Source organism: Gavialis gangeticus, unplaced genomic scaffold, assembly GCF_001723915.1.
Source record: "Gavialis gangeticus isolate Ggan-Ray unplaced genomic scaffold, GavGan_comp1, whole genome shotgun sequence".
NCBI classification, from domain to species: domain Eukaryota; kingdom Metazoa; phylum Chordata; order Crocodylia; family Gavialidae; genus Gavialis; species Gavialis gangeticus.
This window is the reverse complement of record NW_017729034.1, coordinates 49,583,073-49,599,226: the sequence shown is the minus strand read 5'-3', so window position 1 is coordinate 49,599,226 and position 16,154 is coordinate 49,583,073. Positions and strand designations below refer to the sequence as shown.

The window sequence follows — 16,154 nt, the reverse complement described above, 5'->3', positions numbered from 1 at the left end:
GAGGAGAGGCTACAGGACATGAACCTGTTCAGCCTCCACAAGAGAAGCCTGAGGGGGGATCTAGTGGCTGTTTACAAACTAGTCAGAGGGGACCAGCAGGCATTGGGGGAGTCCCTGTTCCCCCGAGCAGTACCAGGAGTGACTAGGAATAATGGTCACAAGCTGGCAGAGGGTAGATTCAGGCTAGATATCAGGAGGCGCTACTTCACTGTCAGGGCGGCTAGGATCTGGAAGCAACTTCCAGGAGAAGTGGTGCTGGCTCCTACCCTGGGGGTCTTTAAGAGGAGGCTAGATGAACACCTTGCTGGGATCATTTGACCCCAGTACGCATTCCTGCCATGGCAGGGGGTCGGACTCGATGATCTGCTCAGGTGTCTTCCAACCCTACAAACTATGAAACTATGAGATTAAGACCCTAGACCAACAGCACAATAAGGCTATATCTGCACTGCAAACTTAGCAGGCCCAGGCAGCAGAGTCCTCAAAAATGATACACATGCCCCTTCCTGGCCTGGAAGCAGAGTGACCATGTTTGTGCAATGCTGAGCACAGGAGAATTGGCTATGTTCTCTTATCAGTATTAAGTAGCCTTACCTCAGGGCTTTGTGAATCCGTCTACAGTGATTTCAAGAGAAGGTAGGTGGTAACCTATTGGGAGGAGCATAGTAAGTTATGAGGGTGCTGCTGCCTGACAGATTAGATTGTGATGAGAACTAAGGGTGAGCATAGGAACTATGATTTAGCAAATGGATAGTCACCTTGACTTGTGTGCCTAAAGTTAGCACCATACCTCAGTACCTTCCTGAATCACAGCCATGGTCTAACCTTTTAATATGAGAATAGTGTGTGTGTGTGTGTGTGTGTGTGTGTGTGTGTGTGTGTGTGTGATTCTGTAATCATTTATTGTTAGGAGCAGTTTCTTCATTATGATAACTAATAAAACCAGATATTATGCTACTTTATTTTTCCTGATATTGGACTTGTTGATGGATAAAAAACAAACAAAATCAAAAAACTAACACAAGTTCTCCTTCATGTTTTTGTTTTGTTTTAAATGTATTCAGATGTTTATGAAGATAACCTTATTCAAGTTCTTACATTACCCAACTACACAACATTGAGTTTGGAGTCAAGTCATTTAAGTGAAAAAGAAACAAATTTATTAGAAAAAGTCTGATTCATTAAAAAAAAAATTGCAAAATGAATGATGTAAAATTGGAGTGTTAGCCAGGACTTGTGCCTTATATACCCATGACAGTAATAATCAGGAATGTCTTTTAAAGTTTCACTCGGTTAAATTTTTTTACAGTTTTGTGTTTGTGATGAAGTTCTGAGTGACAAATAAATATTTTTAGAAACAAATGGTAGCAGCTACGGGGAAAGGTTACACTCTAATGATGCTGTTCTCTATGTGTGTGTAATTTAATGGGATAATGTTAAAAGACATTGACAGGACAATGGAGAAGGTTTTTTTCCCTTTAGTTTTCTTTGCACCAAAATTGACTTTGAGAATGAGTGACACCAATACAACAAACAGTAGAAGAATTTTTGCCTGATTTTCTAACCTTGCTGTTATTCATGCTTCACTGTCAATGCATGTCATCTGACACAAGAGCCGTGGATTATGTTAGGATTTGTTAAGACTGTCATATATCTGCAGTTTAACAGGCAGCATGTATACAGACTATGGGTTTAACCTTCTGAAGATATGAGACCAAAGACAAATTGTCAGAAGAGTCTGTCATACAAGTCAGCACTGACAGGAGTAGTCTTTTGTTACAAGTAATGTTACTGTTACCAAAAGCTTAAACTTCTTACAATAATGTGAATATACCATTTTGTAAGCAAAGACTTTGAGCAAAATTACAAATTATAAATCAATTAATTTCTTAAATCCCAGTGCTAACTTTTTCTATAAAATTTGTTGTGTGGAAAGATGGGTGAATGTGCATCATGGATTGGAAATAAATTTTGAAGGTTTTGAGTTTGATATGCATTTTGCCAGTCAGTCTAAACAATAGGTATAGACAGATACAATAATTGTATTGATCTCAAAAGCTAACAGTCAAACTTACATTTGCACATTCTTGCACTGACACAAATGTAGGAAAACTGTTGTAACTTTAACCCTTTTTTAGGATTACAGTGTTTTAGCTGGCTTGCATTGCTACAGGAGCATGTAGACATAAGCATTACATTGTTGCAGCTCATGCAGACTCCTGTATGGCAGCTTCCCTCCCCGCTTAAGGCAGTTAAATGTTGAATTTTCCATAGCCTTTTGGCAAATTCTATTACTTAGGTTACAGATCAGCTATATGGTTCTGCTGTTCTCTGGTCTCCAGTGTCTCAGGTTGGTCAGGTTAAGAAGAAAATAAGCTAGAACAGTCTGAGTCTGCTATAAATTAGAGCTTGAGCAAGGTAACGGCCTTAAAGTTGGTGCAAAACTGTTAAGCCATCTTTGCCTTTTTGGCCCACCTGCAGGACTACAGTAACTGCGAATCAGACTCTGGCTCTTTACATGATTGATTAATGGAATATCCATGTTGGTTTACAAATGTGTGTTTTTGGTGTGCTTTCTGTGTTGCATAAAAATGGAGAAAGGAAGCGCATTTAGGAAATGTATATGCCTTCTCTCTTCCCGCCAGAACACCACAATGGAAGAGTCTAATGTCCTTATTATGTGCCACTTAAGAGAAGATAATAGCTGAGAGAGGAAAAAAAAAGTGGTATCTTTAGCTTGTTTAAAAACAAGAACTAAAAATTCCAGAAATCTTATTCCAGAAGCAAAAAATTCCACAAATTTACTAGGCTTAGTTGCTAACCAGAACTTATATTGCTAACCAGAACTTGTAGCACTTATATTTGAATCAACATGCCAAATGTGTTTTTAAGGTTTTCTCTCTTGCATACTTGCGCACACATACACACAGTATACCCAGTATTTACAAAGTTGTGCTTAAACAAATAGATATTTTACTTGATCAAATAAAAACATAAAAGTGTTATATCTAATCTACAGTGAAAATGACTTAGTGATATGTCTTGTGCAGGACTTAGGCTGGTGTACAAATATAATAATATAGGGCATGTAGAGACATCACACTTAGATTGGTCTAAGTGAATATAGATCAATCTAAACCCATAACTATGCAGAAGTTTGGCGCACACAAACTAGTCTAAAAATGGTGCAAGTGGTTTAAGATAGACCTGGTGTGAGATGCTCAATTTGGATCAATTTTTGTTAAACCAGTGCATTGAGCTCCTGTATTATTTTCCTATCAATTCAAGTTTACATCGCTGTCCTCTGGCATCCCGGACTGTTTTGCACCCCCCAAATCCTCCCTTTTAGGGAGGTGCACTAGCACTCAGCCCAGACTTGGGCACATCCCCATGGACCCTGACCCTGGCATCCTGCCATGCCCTCATGCTCAAACACAGCCATCTTAACCCTGGCACTCACAGAGCAGCCATTTAGCTCAGTCAGTTACAGTATGGTACTAGTAACACCAAGGTCACAGATGTGATCCCTAGTTGCACCAGATAATCTCTTGAGGTCCCTTCCTGCCTTACTATGATATGATCTCAGAGGCTAGGTCCTGTGACCTGGACACCAACATAAACACCCCCCTCTCCTAAGCGGGAGCTGGTGCAGGTGGCTCACCAATGGCTTTCCAGTTGGAAAGCTGGGGGACAGAACATTGGGACAGAGTCTGCATGTAGGCAACCCTGTGACATGTGGTTCAGTCACTGCTGGCAGGTACCCAGGCCATGTACACTTAAGTTGCTGTAAGGCTTTTTTGGCTCACAGCTACAGGGTCCTGAAGTACTAGGGCTGGGGCAGTGGGGGCCACTGTGCATGCAGGCTGGCACAAGCAGGCAGATGCCCCTGGAATCTTCAGGAGCAAGTGGGGCATAGCCAGCTGTGTTGTTACAGGTAGACAAAAGTGGAAATTTCCAAGTTGGTGTGTGGGGTATTGTCAGTATCATAGGGGTGTCTGCTGGAAGCCCTTGGAAAATTTTAGATCACAGTGGTGGCCTGGCTAGTGAAGCCCTGGTCACTCATTGTGTGGGAGCCACACCCAGCTGGAGTGAGAGGCAGAGCTAAGCACTGGGATGTGTACCTACATGCACCCGCCATTCCATCCATCTATCCACCCTCTCGCAGCCAGACCCTCACCCACCTGCAGACATTGGTGCCCCATGGGCACTACCACAGACCATGAAAGAACCCATCCCAACCTCCTTCACTACCCACCCCAGTCCCAATTGGGACTATAGGGATTTGATGGCTCTCATTGCCATCTGGGGAGAGGAGAGACCCATTACCAGCTCCACAAAGAGCACCACAGAAGGGATGTGTTAAAGTACATTGCTCAACAGATACAAGTTTGGGCCCACAATGGGGACTGGGTGCAGTGCCAGGCCAAGACAAAATGGATTAAGACCCAATACAAGTGCCTGCATGATGCCAACATAAAGTCTGGAGCCAAGAGTATGCCCTTGTACAAGGAGCTGTCCCACTTCCTCACCTTGAATAGGGCTATTCTTACCCTGTTCTCATATGACACAACTGGGGGAGTGGAGGACTTGCTAGCAGGAACTTCACTACAGGAGGAGGTGCAGGAAGGCTCTGGGACAATGGAACTACTGGGTGCTCAGGAGCAGAGCTCAAGTTCCACTGACGGCAGTGGCCCCCAAGGGCTAGCCCAATGGTGTTGGTCTCCAGATCACCACAGGACCTGGGATTGGAGTTGCAGCTGCAGCTGGACCTAAGCTCTCTTGACATCTCTGGCATTGTCCAGAGCACAGTGTGCAGTAGCAAGGGGAAAGCTCTGACGCTGCACAAGTTGAGGCTCCTCCTGGAGTCTGAGGCTGTGGCCTCCACCTCACAGGAATGCTTCCCTGGTCCTTGACCCCACACACCATGGACAAACATGTAGCCTTTGGGACATCATTCCCAGTACAGTTTCCATGGACATTCCACTCCCACTCTGACACCTCACTGCCCCCCTTCGAGGTGTGCAGAGTGCCCCCAGCCTCACAACTACTAAAACAGTGGCTGTTGCAGCGTGATGCACAGCACTGATAGCCAGCCCTCCTCACACCTCTGCTCAAGACTCTGGCACTGGTCTTGAATTCCATGCTCTCTGGGACAGCGTGGCTCTACCCCTCTCCATGTTGCCGTTATGGGGACACAGGCACCGGGGCAAACATGAAGCTTCTTAGAGGGAAGGTGAGGGTGTTATGGGAGCAGATGAGCCATGCACACAGCCAATAGGGCATGCATGTAGTGGCACTATGATGCCCTGCCAACCCAAAACCCTCTATGCAAGCATGTCTCCAGAAGGTGGTCACCAGACCCAGTACACTTGCTTTTTCCCTCCCAGCCCTCACCCAGCTCCTTGGGGACCAGTGACCACTACAGACCATCCCCACAGTTACAGCCTTTGCCCAGGCTGTCATGGCTAAGAAGTGCAGGGGGGTGGGTCTTGCTTCATGGATGGAGGAGTGTGGGGGGATGCGGTTGGTAATGCCATGAGACCAAGTGGCAGAGAAGACACCACAGTCAGAGACAGGAGGTAACACCGGTATCTGAGAACCACTGGAGTTACAGTATAGCAAGAAAAAGAGAAAAAAACCCTTTCCAAACAACCCCTTTTCCTCCCTCCCTACCTCCCAGTCCAAGATGTGATAGCTGGAATTAAACATAGGTAGGGCATATTGGCTGGTATTCCCCTCAGAATAATGGTAAAGTCATCCCTCCAGGCCCATCTGACTCTCACCAGGGAAATGCTAGGAGCAAAGAACCACTCCTGCATGGACACTGCTTAAAATGTCTCTCCTGTAAGGGGAGGGTTGGAGGGAGGGAGCGGTTGAAGAGCTCTACCAGCATTCCCTGGAGTGGTCAGTCCCTGTCCACTCTGGGGATGGTCCATGTCCCTACAGTACCCAGGTCCCCAGACTCTCAGAGGGAGCAGAATAGGGAGCAGTTCCTGGAGAGGGACACAGCTCCTCTGTCCCAGCACTACTGTGGGGCCTGTTGCACACCTGCACAACAGCTGAAACCCCAGTTTCTGCTGTGCTGGATAGAGAGCAGCATTGTGGCTCCTGACCTTTGGGCAGGGGAGGAGGGAAAAGGGCCAAGATAGAGCATAGCCACCTTGTCACTTCTGCATGAGTACCCAGGTAAGTGCTGGAAGGCTCTGTGGTGGGCCAGTAGGGGGCGTTCCTGCATTGAGCCAACCACCTCACTGTGCCTGACCGCCTTCCAGGCTCTGATTGTCTTCCTTGGGGACACCTCACCTCTGGCCGACCCCCTTTCTGGAGCACACCCACTAGCCTGGGGGTTCCACTGCCACTACCCAGGGCTGGGCTTGATTCTGGCTCTGTGCACCCTGGGAAACACAGGCCTAGTAGGGCTCGAGGGTACTTGATGCACTTCAAGAACTTGGGATGCTTCCCTCAGTCAAAAGCACAAGTAGTGGTCTCCTTTAGTCAGCTGAGCCAAGGGGACCCCAAGGCATAATCTAGACCCACTCCCAATAAGTCTCCCACACTAGGTACAAAGGAGAACTTTATTGGTTACAAGGGGTAGGGTTAGAATAGGGTACAGGCTAGAGCAATATCAGAGAAATCCCATAGAGAAAACTCCCATGGCTGGGTAGACTTTGATCATGCATCTGAGTTACTGCAAGCTATATATCTCATTAGGTCTCAGGTAGCTTACTCACAAGTATCATCCAGAGGCAGTTGGAGATTTCCTCTGGAGGCAGGCAGTTCCTTGATCATGAGTTTTGAGAGAGAGAGCAAATTTCAGATGGTTCAGCTCTTCTCTCTCTCAGTCTCCCTCATGGCTGCTGCCCCCTCCTCCTGGGCAGTCCTTGACTTATATAGCCCTTGTGACCTCATTTACCTGGTCCAATGGAGGCCAGCACCTGTTGGCTGTCAGCCAACCACTTTGAAACACATTACTAGTTGCTAGTCAGACTGGAAGTTCCTAGCTCCCCAGGGAGCAAGCCCGTCACCCAGGTATGTGATACCAGTCACGTAGGCAGAGGGAGCAGGTTTCCTCCCTCCCTCAGGTTATCTAAAGAGATAGGGTAAGGTGTGTATCCTCTGCTGGGCCCATCCTAATGGAATTGTCACAGAGCAGAGTTTTTGGGGAGAAACAGGGGTGGTCTTCTGCCACAGGCTCTGAGACCTCCTGTCCTTATATTTCATTTTATCAGCAGAAGTTGCAACTTCAAACAAAGGCTCTATATCTCCTCTCTCAAACTACAAAAACATCACCTGTGCAAGTGGATAGTGGACGGAGGATGCAATGCCAGCTCAAGGACAAGAGGCCCCACAGCTGCAGAGTGCTTGAGGGTTGTCCATAGGGAGCATCAAAGAAGCAAGAAAATGCTGCAGGCCTTGATCATCATCTCTGAGTGCTGGGTATGCACAGTTGACTCCTGGCACCAGGAGCTGCAGGAGTGGCATGAGGAGAGACTCCAGATGTTAAGGGGGACATCCTCTGACTGGAAGATGCCCATACCTGGGCTGCTGAGGTGTGGGAACGGGGGCTTGAGATGGCCACCCACCATTCTGAGGAGTCAACCTGTACCTCTGCAGACCTGGCAGAGTCCAGTGCCAGGAGAGGGCATCTATGGATAGAGTCCTGGGCTGCTTTGCAGCGACTTATGACACTCCTTTTTGCCACCAGTGCTGCCTCTCACAGAGAGCCCATAAGACCCCAAGCTGGGGATGGCAGAGAAAGCCTGCCATCTAGCTCCCAACAGCATGCTGTTTCCTGCTCTAGGGAGTTTTCTGGTGTAATGGTTCCACAGGAGGGACCCCTGGGTGCCAGGTAGGGCTAACTGTCTACACTGGACCCTGACTGGGAGCTACAAGAATGGGACAAGGGAGTTGGTGAACTGTGGTCAGGGGAAGCAGAAAGGTACCTGGCATAGCCCATGGTGTTGGGTGAGGGGAGCAAGGCCAGGATGCCTGGGGCCCCAGGGCAGGGCTGTCTATGACACTGCCCTTATACCTGAGCCAATCTGAGCTCCCCCACCACAAACCCCCTAATCATGCCATGTATGTATGTCCCCCAGGCAGTTCCAGGACATTCCTAGTGGGGTGTGGGAGCTGGGGGGTGAGTGTAGCTCACCAGCTTGCCAGGGAAGGCTGTTATTGGGAGAGCGGCTGGCATCAGAACCCTTCTGTCTCAGTTCATCCATCTGACATGTCTTTTCCCCTCCCTGTGGCCCCTCTCCTGGCCTGGGACCCACTGTGGAGGAGTGCCTCAGTCATGGCAGGGATGGACAATCTGGTGTTTGGCCCTGCTGTGTGAATTAGGCCTCAGGTGTGGCTGAGGGCCTTAGAGTTGGGGTCCCCAAAGGGGGAGACCAGGCCCTACGGGCCCAGGGAGAAGGGCTGAAGATCCCTTGAGGGAGCACCTCTGCTGTGGTGATGCCTTCTGCCATGCAGATGCCTCCCCCCACAGGCCCCACAGCTGCCCAAGGTCCAGGAAGAGTCAGCCAGGGCTTTGCAGACACAGACTCCCTGCCATTGTGTGGCCTGGTGCCCCCAACATCAGTGGGGGGCTTGCTCTGGAAGACATGGGGACCATGGGCACTGCCCTCCCAGCTAGTGAAGATGTGGGTAAAGTGGCCCTGGTGTCTGACAATACCGCAGAGCACAATGAATTAGTAGGCCTTGCAGCTGATGGTGCTTTGGCACCTTGGGGCAAGCAGAGGATGGGGATGTGGTGCTGTCCATGGTCCCCACATAGTTGGGGAAGCCCATACAGTGGAAGTTGGCAATAGGGCCGTGTGCCAAATCCAAAACCGAATTGAAACACAGCCATTTTGATTTCAGAGGACAGTGATTCATTTCAGTGTTTTGGATCACTGTCCTGTTTCGATTTGGCTGAATCTGTTTTGGAGATTTGGCTCTGCTGAGTCTCCTTCGACCCTGTTTCGAATGGGCTGCAAAGGAAGCTTTGTAGAGCCCTTCCCAGCTGTGCAGGGCTTGGGGCCAGGGGCTGCAGGGCACCAGCAGGGAGAGAGATGGGACCATGAGTGGCTCATCCAGGGGAGGGGGAGAGTCACTGCCCTCCATGCAGGTGAGGAGACCCCTGCATGCATCTCTGATCCCTGTCATGCAGGGTCATGGGTCAGGGAAGCAGCGCAGAGTGGCGAGCAAGCCTGCTGGTCCCTGCCATGTGACTTGGCTCTGCAGGGAGTAGAGATCTGCACCAGGGTCTCCTTGCTGCTGCTGCCAGCCCCGCACTGCTCCAAGGAGACCCCAGCTGGATGTCTGCTCGCTGTGGAGCCAAGTCAAGCAGCAGGGATGCCCAAGCCCCTGGCTTGATTCCCCAGCTCTCTGATCATTTCCCCAAGTCTTCCCAGGGGGCACAGGCCCCCGATCTGTGCACAGGGCTTCAGCAGACTGCTGCTGCAGGCTGGGGCCAGTGGCAGCACCACAGTCTTCCTGGTGGTTGGCTTGAGCGGCAGCCTGCTGAAACCCCCCACACAGATCAGGGTTCTGCACCCCCTGGGAAGAGCTGGGAAAAGGATTAGAGAACTGGGGGAAGAGATCAGAGAGCTGGAGAATCGAACCGGGAGCTAGATGACAATATCAGAGCAGTACTTCTCTTCCCTCCCACCCCCTCCTTAGTTTTTGTTTCCCTGCAAGCCCAGCTCTGAAATTCTTAAATTCTTCAAAATATTTCCAAAATGTTTTAGAGCCTTCTGATTCATTTTGGATCTGTTTTGGAATCTTCTGCTTTGATTCAGATTTGGTGTTTTAGGTGCTAAAAAGGCCCGAAACACCTCCAAAATGAAATGGCTGTTGACATTTTGTGCAGCTCTAGTCAGCAACATTCTGTGGGTTGATGAGGTGGATGAAGCAGTTGGCCAGGAAATTCCAGAGGGCGAGGCACACTTCCTGGATGGCCTCCATGACCATAGGTGTGCCAGTGCTGAACTGCTGGTGACATAGCAGAGACTGCTGGGGTAGTCAGCTTCACGGTGGCAATGGCCATCCACTTTTCTGGAGTGAGGGGTGGCTTCATGCTGACATCTTGGTGCATGTTGTGGGGAGTCAGCTGGACAATGATGTCCATGAAGATGGTTGTTCTCACGCAGAAGGTCTAGACCCACTGTTCGTCATCCCAGGCATCCAGGATGATCTCCCAATTATTTAAGGTGGTCTAATAAAAGATAACAGATTTACCCAAAGAACCTTGTCTGCCTCTTGATGTGGTATAGAATTTTCTTCCTGGCATCATTTAAAAAACATAAGGTTTTAAAGTTTAAGAGGAAGCTAAAGGTAGCAGTAATGCAATGGTTAGATTCAACAGTAATTGATGACGTTGGGCTATTTCATAGTAAAGTATTCTTCTACATAGTAATCTCTGTGCAGGAGTGTCCTTTAGAAATTGTTCTGAATAGCTGAGTTTTTCATGCTTTCAGTCTGAAGCAGAAAGCTAAAAACTTTCTGTCTCTATATTTTCATTGAAAGGCTAGTGAACTGAGTTGGAATACTTCATTTTCCTTTCTATTTCTTCTAAAATTTGAAGACTTAATGTAGGCCTTTGCTTGTTTGTTCTTTTCTGGTATTATTTTGTGAATATTGCATCTGAGGAGAATATCTACACAGACTGTACAAACCTCTGCAGGGGAAAATGCTCTGGGTGGCTAGGAAAATCTAGTTCTAAGTGGATAATAAAATATTAAGGAGGAGAGTTGTTTGATATCAGCTTATATTTTATAATAGCAGGTAACTCTTCTCTGGTGTTCAATGGGTTACTTAGATAGACTAGTTCTTGAAATCAATTTTTGAATGATTATTAGGTTATTAGTGTATGGGTTTTTTGGGAGCACTAAGCTGTTGGCAGCTTCCTCTCCCAAAAGGTCTTTACACTGAAGTATGGGAAGGGGTTGTTCCTTTTGGCTGTTAGAATTAGTCTGTGTGAGACAGGTAAATAGTAGCTTTTTCTGCTAATTATTGGGAAGGAAGACTGGGCATCTTTGGTAACATTAAGATGATTTTGCAGCTACCCTGAATCGATGAACTTTCAGAATGTTTAATAGTGGTCTCAGTTTTGAACATTGTATTTTGTTTAAGATTTATCCTCTGAGTTTAAGATTTCTCCTCTGAACTTGTCTTTTTAGGTGGAGTGGAAGCCACAGCAGATGGGGACAGCCATTCAGACTAAGGCATATAACAACAGGGAAGTATTTGAGCCTCCTGGATGACAAGAGTCTCCTTCTCACAGACAAAGAGAAAGCTGATGTGAAATCTACAGCATTTTGTTTTCGGTCTTCCAAGGTACAAAATAAACATTCATGTAATGGTGTTGTTTGATTTTACTTTTTATGAACAAAACTATGATATAGTAAGTAAAAAAACAGAAAATGTTTCAAGTGAAAGTGCTGTCAAATATCATTAAATAAATCCTTCTTAGTTTCCTGTACTGATAGGGAATGTATTGACTAATAAATCAGGAAACTCAGACTAATATGAATGCATTTTCATTTAGTATCAGTTATGTTATTTGCCTCTAATAACATTGCCTGGTTTTTTTGTACATGATGTTATTTACTTTTGAAATCTCTTCTTACCACTTTGATCATTTTCCTGTGAATGCAGAAGTTATTTCATTGTTTTATCTCTAATGGATAAGATTAAAAATGGTTATTCATTTTTTCTTTTTATTAAATTAGGGAATCAGTTTTGTTAAATTAGATATTTTCCTGGTGCTGTCTAATCTACAATTATGGTAGTAAGGATTATGTTTCAATCACTTTACTTTAGCATATGTTAATAATGACTTCAAATTAGGGAGATGCGCATTGTTTGCATAGTGTGTGATGTGAGCAGTTTAACATAATCCACTGATAGCTGCTTTAATTTTTTAAAATTATTTATATCTAACTGAATTGTGATATCATCATAAATTTTAGTTATTCAGATTTTGTTACTTATAGGATCATTGGAAAGTAGGGCTGCATTTCACGAAGTTGAGTCCAGCTCCCTACTGAAGGCAGGATCATCCCTAATTAAAACATCCCAGACAACCATCTGTCCAGTCTGCTCTTAAAAACTTCCAGGGAGTTATTCCATAACTTCTTTAGGTAGAGTGTTCCAGTGACTGACCAGCCTCATAGTCATAATGTTCCTCCTAATCTCCAACCTACCCTTTTCTGTTTTTAATTAAAAAACCCTCACAAATACTGTAACATTTGTATTAACATATGAATGGAGATTATCTTAGTCATTCTTTATTTTCAGCAGGCATGCGGAGTCATAATCATTAATGGGCAGCTGAAGCCAGGTATATAACCTTATGGTTATAACCTTGACATCTGAGGAGAGGACCTGATATTTGTGTTGTTTTAGTGCTTAGACAGTGGGCTTTTTCCTTCCTACTTAAGAAGGATATTTGGAAACAGTGCAGTGATTTAACACCAAAGAAGGAAGAAAAAAAGACTATAGAATTCAGTCCCCTTTATGCAAAATACATACTAGGGAATATGCAAAAGCTTGGTATAAATAAAAGATTTTATTGAAGATGCTAGCTACTGGGCTCTGAAAATATGCTCTTGGGGTAAAATCCTTATTTGTTTTTTCTAGTACCTTTATGTTGCGAAAGAGAACTTGAGTAGCATTAAGGATTTTGTGGTCTGATCCCTTGATCATTTCACAGTTAGAAATCCAATTTAATTCAGTGGAAGAAGCATGTTTTGGAAGGCTATAGCCTAGCAAACTCATTTGCACAATAAGTAATCTCATTCAGTGATGCATTTTTGTTCTTGCTAGTTACTAATGATTTTTGCATCCATTTTATTGAAAGACCTGTTTCCTTTAGTTTTTGAGGAAACGTCAATAACTGGGAAGAACATTTAGTTAGGAAGAACTTTTTAGAAATTATTTGAAAGAGGAGTTAAGTTTAGAATTTTTTGAAACCACAGACTAAATACCACATTTTAATCCTTTTCTTGTTAAATGGAGTTTATTATTACTGCAAATACTGAAGGCCCAGTTTGTGGCCATCCTCTGTATGCCTACTCAAGGGAACAGAAAGAGCCTTACTACTTTGTACTGTTTCCTCTGAATAGGGGGATACAGGCACCTAAGCTGCTGTATTTCTTGTTAGGAGATGAAGAGGAATAGACAAACATTGTCTCTGTGGGTAGTTACTTTGATGGGACATAGACTGCATGCTGCAGGTGGAATATGTCTGGCACAGTTGATGCTTCCTTGGAGCTGTGGGGAGAATAGAATTGAGACAGTGATTCCCTTAGTCACAGGCTCCTCTGTGGTTTGCTCTAGGGATAGCACAGTGCTGTGCTGTCCATTACTGATTGCTAGCCCATTAACGGGTTATCAGACTCAAAATCTATACTAAGCTAGGAATTGTTAAAAATTTAGAGAGTAATGGCACCATCAGCTCCTTAACATGTGGGTTTTATTTTAAGAGAGAGTATCTTTATAAAGCAAATGTATTATTTGGGGGGGTCGGCTGAACATTTGGTGCCTGTACGTTTGGATAGTTAGTTTCTTCCAGTGAAGAAACTAAATGTCACTGAAATATAAAAAATATATAGACCAGGGCAATAATGATATTTGTGATTACATGTTTGGGTTGCTGCTTGTTTTGCATTTGACAACTACAAGGGCCTCCAAAGCTGATAGGTATTTTCAGGTTAAATCTTTTTATAACAGCATCTGCCACCCTTTCCAAACTGTGGGCTGAAACAACCTGGTTCTAGTCTGAGGCAGACTGGGGGGCTTGAATGGTATTCTGGTGGTGGAAGGCTCTTACAGGCCCATGCTAGGGCCAGGCATGACAGTGGGAGGACAGGAAAAAGTAGCAGTGGCACAGACCTCACATGGGTGTGGACAAAGGTGCCCCTGCCAGAATGCTGCTAAGGGCTCTCCTCTCGTCTCCTCTCCTCTCCGGGTCTGTAGGTTAGATACAGTGGCTTGGTAGACTGGAATGGGCTGCAGTCCTTATGTTGTTGATCTCTGCTCTAGAAATTGGATATACAGAAACCACACCATTGACAATAACAGTAAGAACTGCTAAAATAGAGAAAGGAGTGCAATTAGACTTGATTGACACATTGGGTTTTCTTTGCCCATTTATGGGTGTTCTTTTTGGCCTACAGATATTTAAACATTTTGCTCAGACATAAGTAGTGCTAGACCTTGTGCTGGCCTTGACTCTTACAACTCTTTGTTATGTTATCTATCTGGAAAATACATGTCCAGCTTTCACGGTATATTCTGACCATGTTCAATTCAGCACATGTTTCTGAAGAGATAGCATAAGAAAGTTCAAAGCTTATAGTGGGGACCAGACCAGCAATTTTCTTAAACGTCTTCCCATAAACTAGGTTGGGTACTTATTTCTTTCTGGAAATATTTTGAAGATCTTCAGAATATGACAGAACATGCAATACTGTCCTTCTGCCACATTTAGTAGAATTTCTGAAGCATCTTTACTTCAAATAAAACATGAGGGTTTGATTCAACTGTTAAGAGCCCTTCTCTATTATATGCTGAACAGAGTGGAGAGAGGGAAGATCAATGGGCAGATCTGCATATAGCAGTGTATTGCAATAATTTATTCTTGACAAAGAATGTAAGTTTTAAAATGGGCCATACGTTATTTAACAGCTTAGACGAGTGAAAAAAATCTTAGTAGAAATTTAAATATAGATTAACAAGAAGAAGTTAGATTGGGAGAGGAAACCTGACTTGATGTTAATTTTGTGGACATCAAAATTCATTTTTGCTGTAGAAATGTGAAATATACCATTTGGAAGAACTTGTAGAGAGACCACCGGGTATCTTTTTGCACCTAGTTGCTGAAAATGAAACGGGTAAATTAGTTTGAAGCTCAGAACTTATTAAAACGGTGTTGATTTTTACTGTGAAATAGACTTGGCAATCAACAGACTAGTGGGCAGGAGAAAATAAATAAATAAAACTCATTACTAATAGATATCTTTCCTTTTTAAACAAGCATGGCCATGTAGCTGCTCAGAAAGAGTTCTTTAGAAGAGTAAAGAAGCTACATGGAGTCTCTTTCCCCCTGAAAGCTCATGAAAGAATAAAAAACATGCTTTTCTTTTAGTGCTGAATGTCTTGTTGTACTTATGCTAGTTAGTCATCTCAGAAGGAATATGCATTGGTGGGGTAGGGTCATCACACCTACTCTCACTTGTGAGCATCATCATGGGAAGTATGTCAGGAGAATGAGTTACGTATTTCCTGTGTTTGTGGCAAATACTTCTATTTACCCCACTAGCAGAGGCACATCAAGCAAGGTTTGCTCCTGGGGCAAGCCCTGCAGGAGAGGAGGAGGTAGGGGGAGATGGGCACACTGATTCTGAGAATGGAGGTAAAGGTGCAAGGTATAGAAGTCTTACCCATGCTGGGTACTCCAAAATAGTCTGCATAAAGCTGTCCATGTATAAACATAGGCTTAGCAATATAAATATGTATTTTGTCAAAAGTCTGGCCTTGTGACTTGTTTATAGTCATAGTAAGTAGGCCTGTGTACATGTGACTAAGGGCCCTTCTACATGTGAGGAAATTTCCCTTTTTACTGGTTTAATTGCCCTTTTAAGTGATTTAATTGTGTAACAGTGTACAAGTTCAGTGGCATGTTGCAATTAAGTTTTGTAACAGTGTACACGTTTGGCAGTGTATTTCAATTTAGATGACTTTTTAGTGTAGCAAACTAAAACATCCATAACCAGTAGGGGAAAAAAAAATTGGGGGGTGGAGTATGCGTACTGAGCATATGTGCTGCACGCAGGGATGTGCAGTTTCAGGTGTCTGTAGTGGTGAGAGTTGCGGTTTTGCAGGGTCTTCAGTTTTTCAACTCCTGGTGGTCTTTGTGTTCCTGGGTAAGGTCCGTAGTTCCCGAATGGGGCCAGAAAGGGCTTTTTTTCATCATTATGACTCTTGGGGCAGCTGAGACTCTTGAAGCCCGAGCATCAAGAAGCCAGCAGCCCCGGAGCCTTCCTTGTATCTCCTCAGCCGTGCATGATGCTAGCGGGGGAAAGAAGGATGTTGGCGGCTGCCTATGGCCTCTTCTTGTAGGGCACACGCCCGTCTGTGAAGGGGTTGATTTTTTTTTTTTTTTTTTT

The 16,154-nt window shown here is 44.8% G+C and overlaps 1 protein-coding gene across 1 annotated transcript in view; it reads left to right on the top strand.

The window, feature by feature from the left end:
• The window catches only part of RYR2 (ryanodine receptor 2), a 784,157-nt gene that overhangs the window by 161,457 nt on the left and 606,546 nt on the right, over positions 1–16,154 (top strand). Inside the window, exon 12 of the mRNA XM_019526720.1 lies at positions 11,163–11,319. Within this exon, the coding sequence (XP_019382265.1) occupies positions 11,163–11,319 (157 nt within the window). The remainder of the gene's footprint in view (positions 1–11,162; positions 11,320–16,154) is intronic.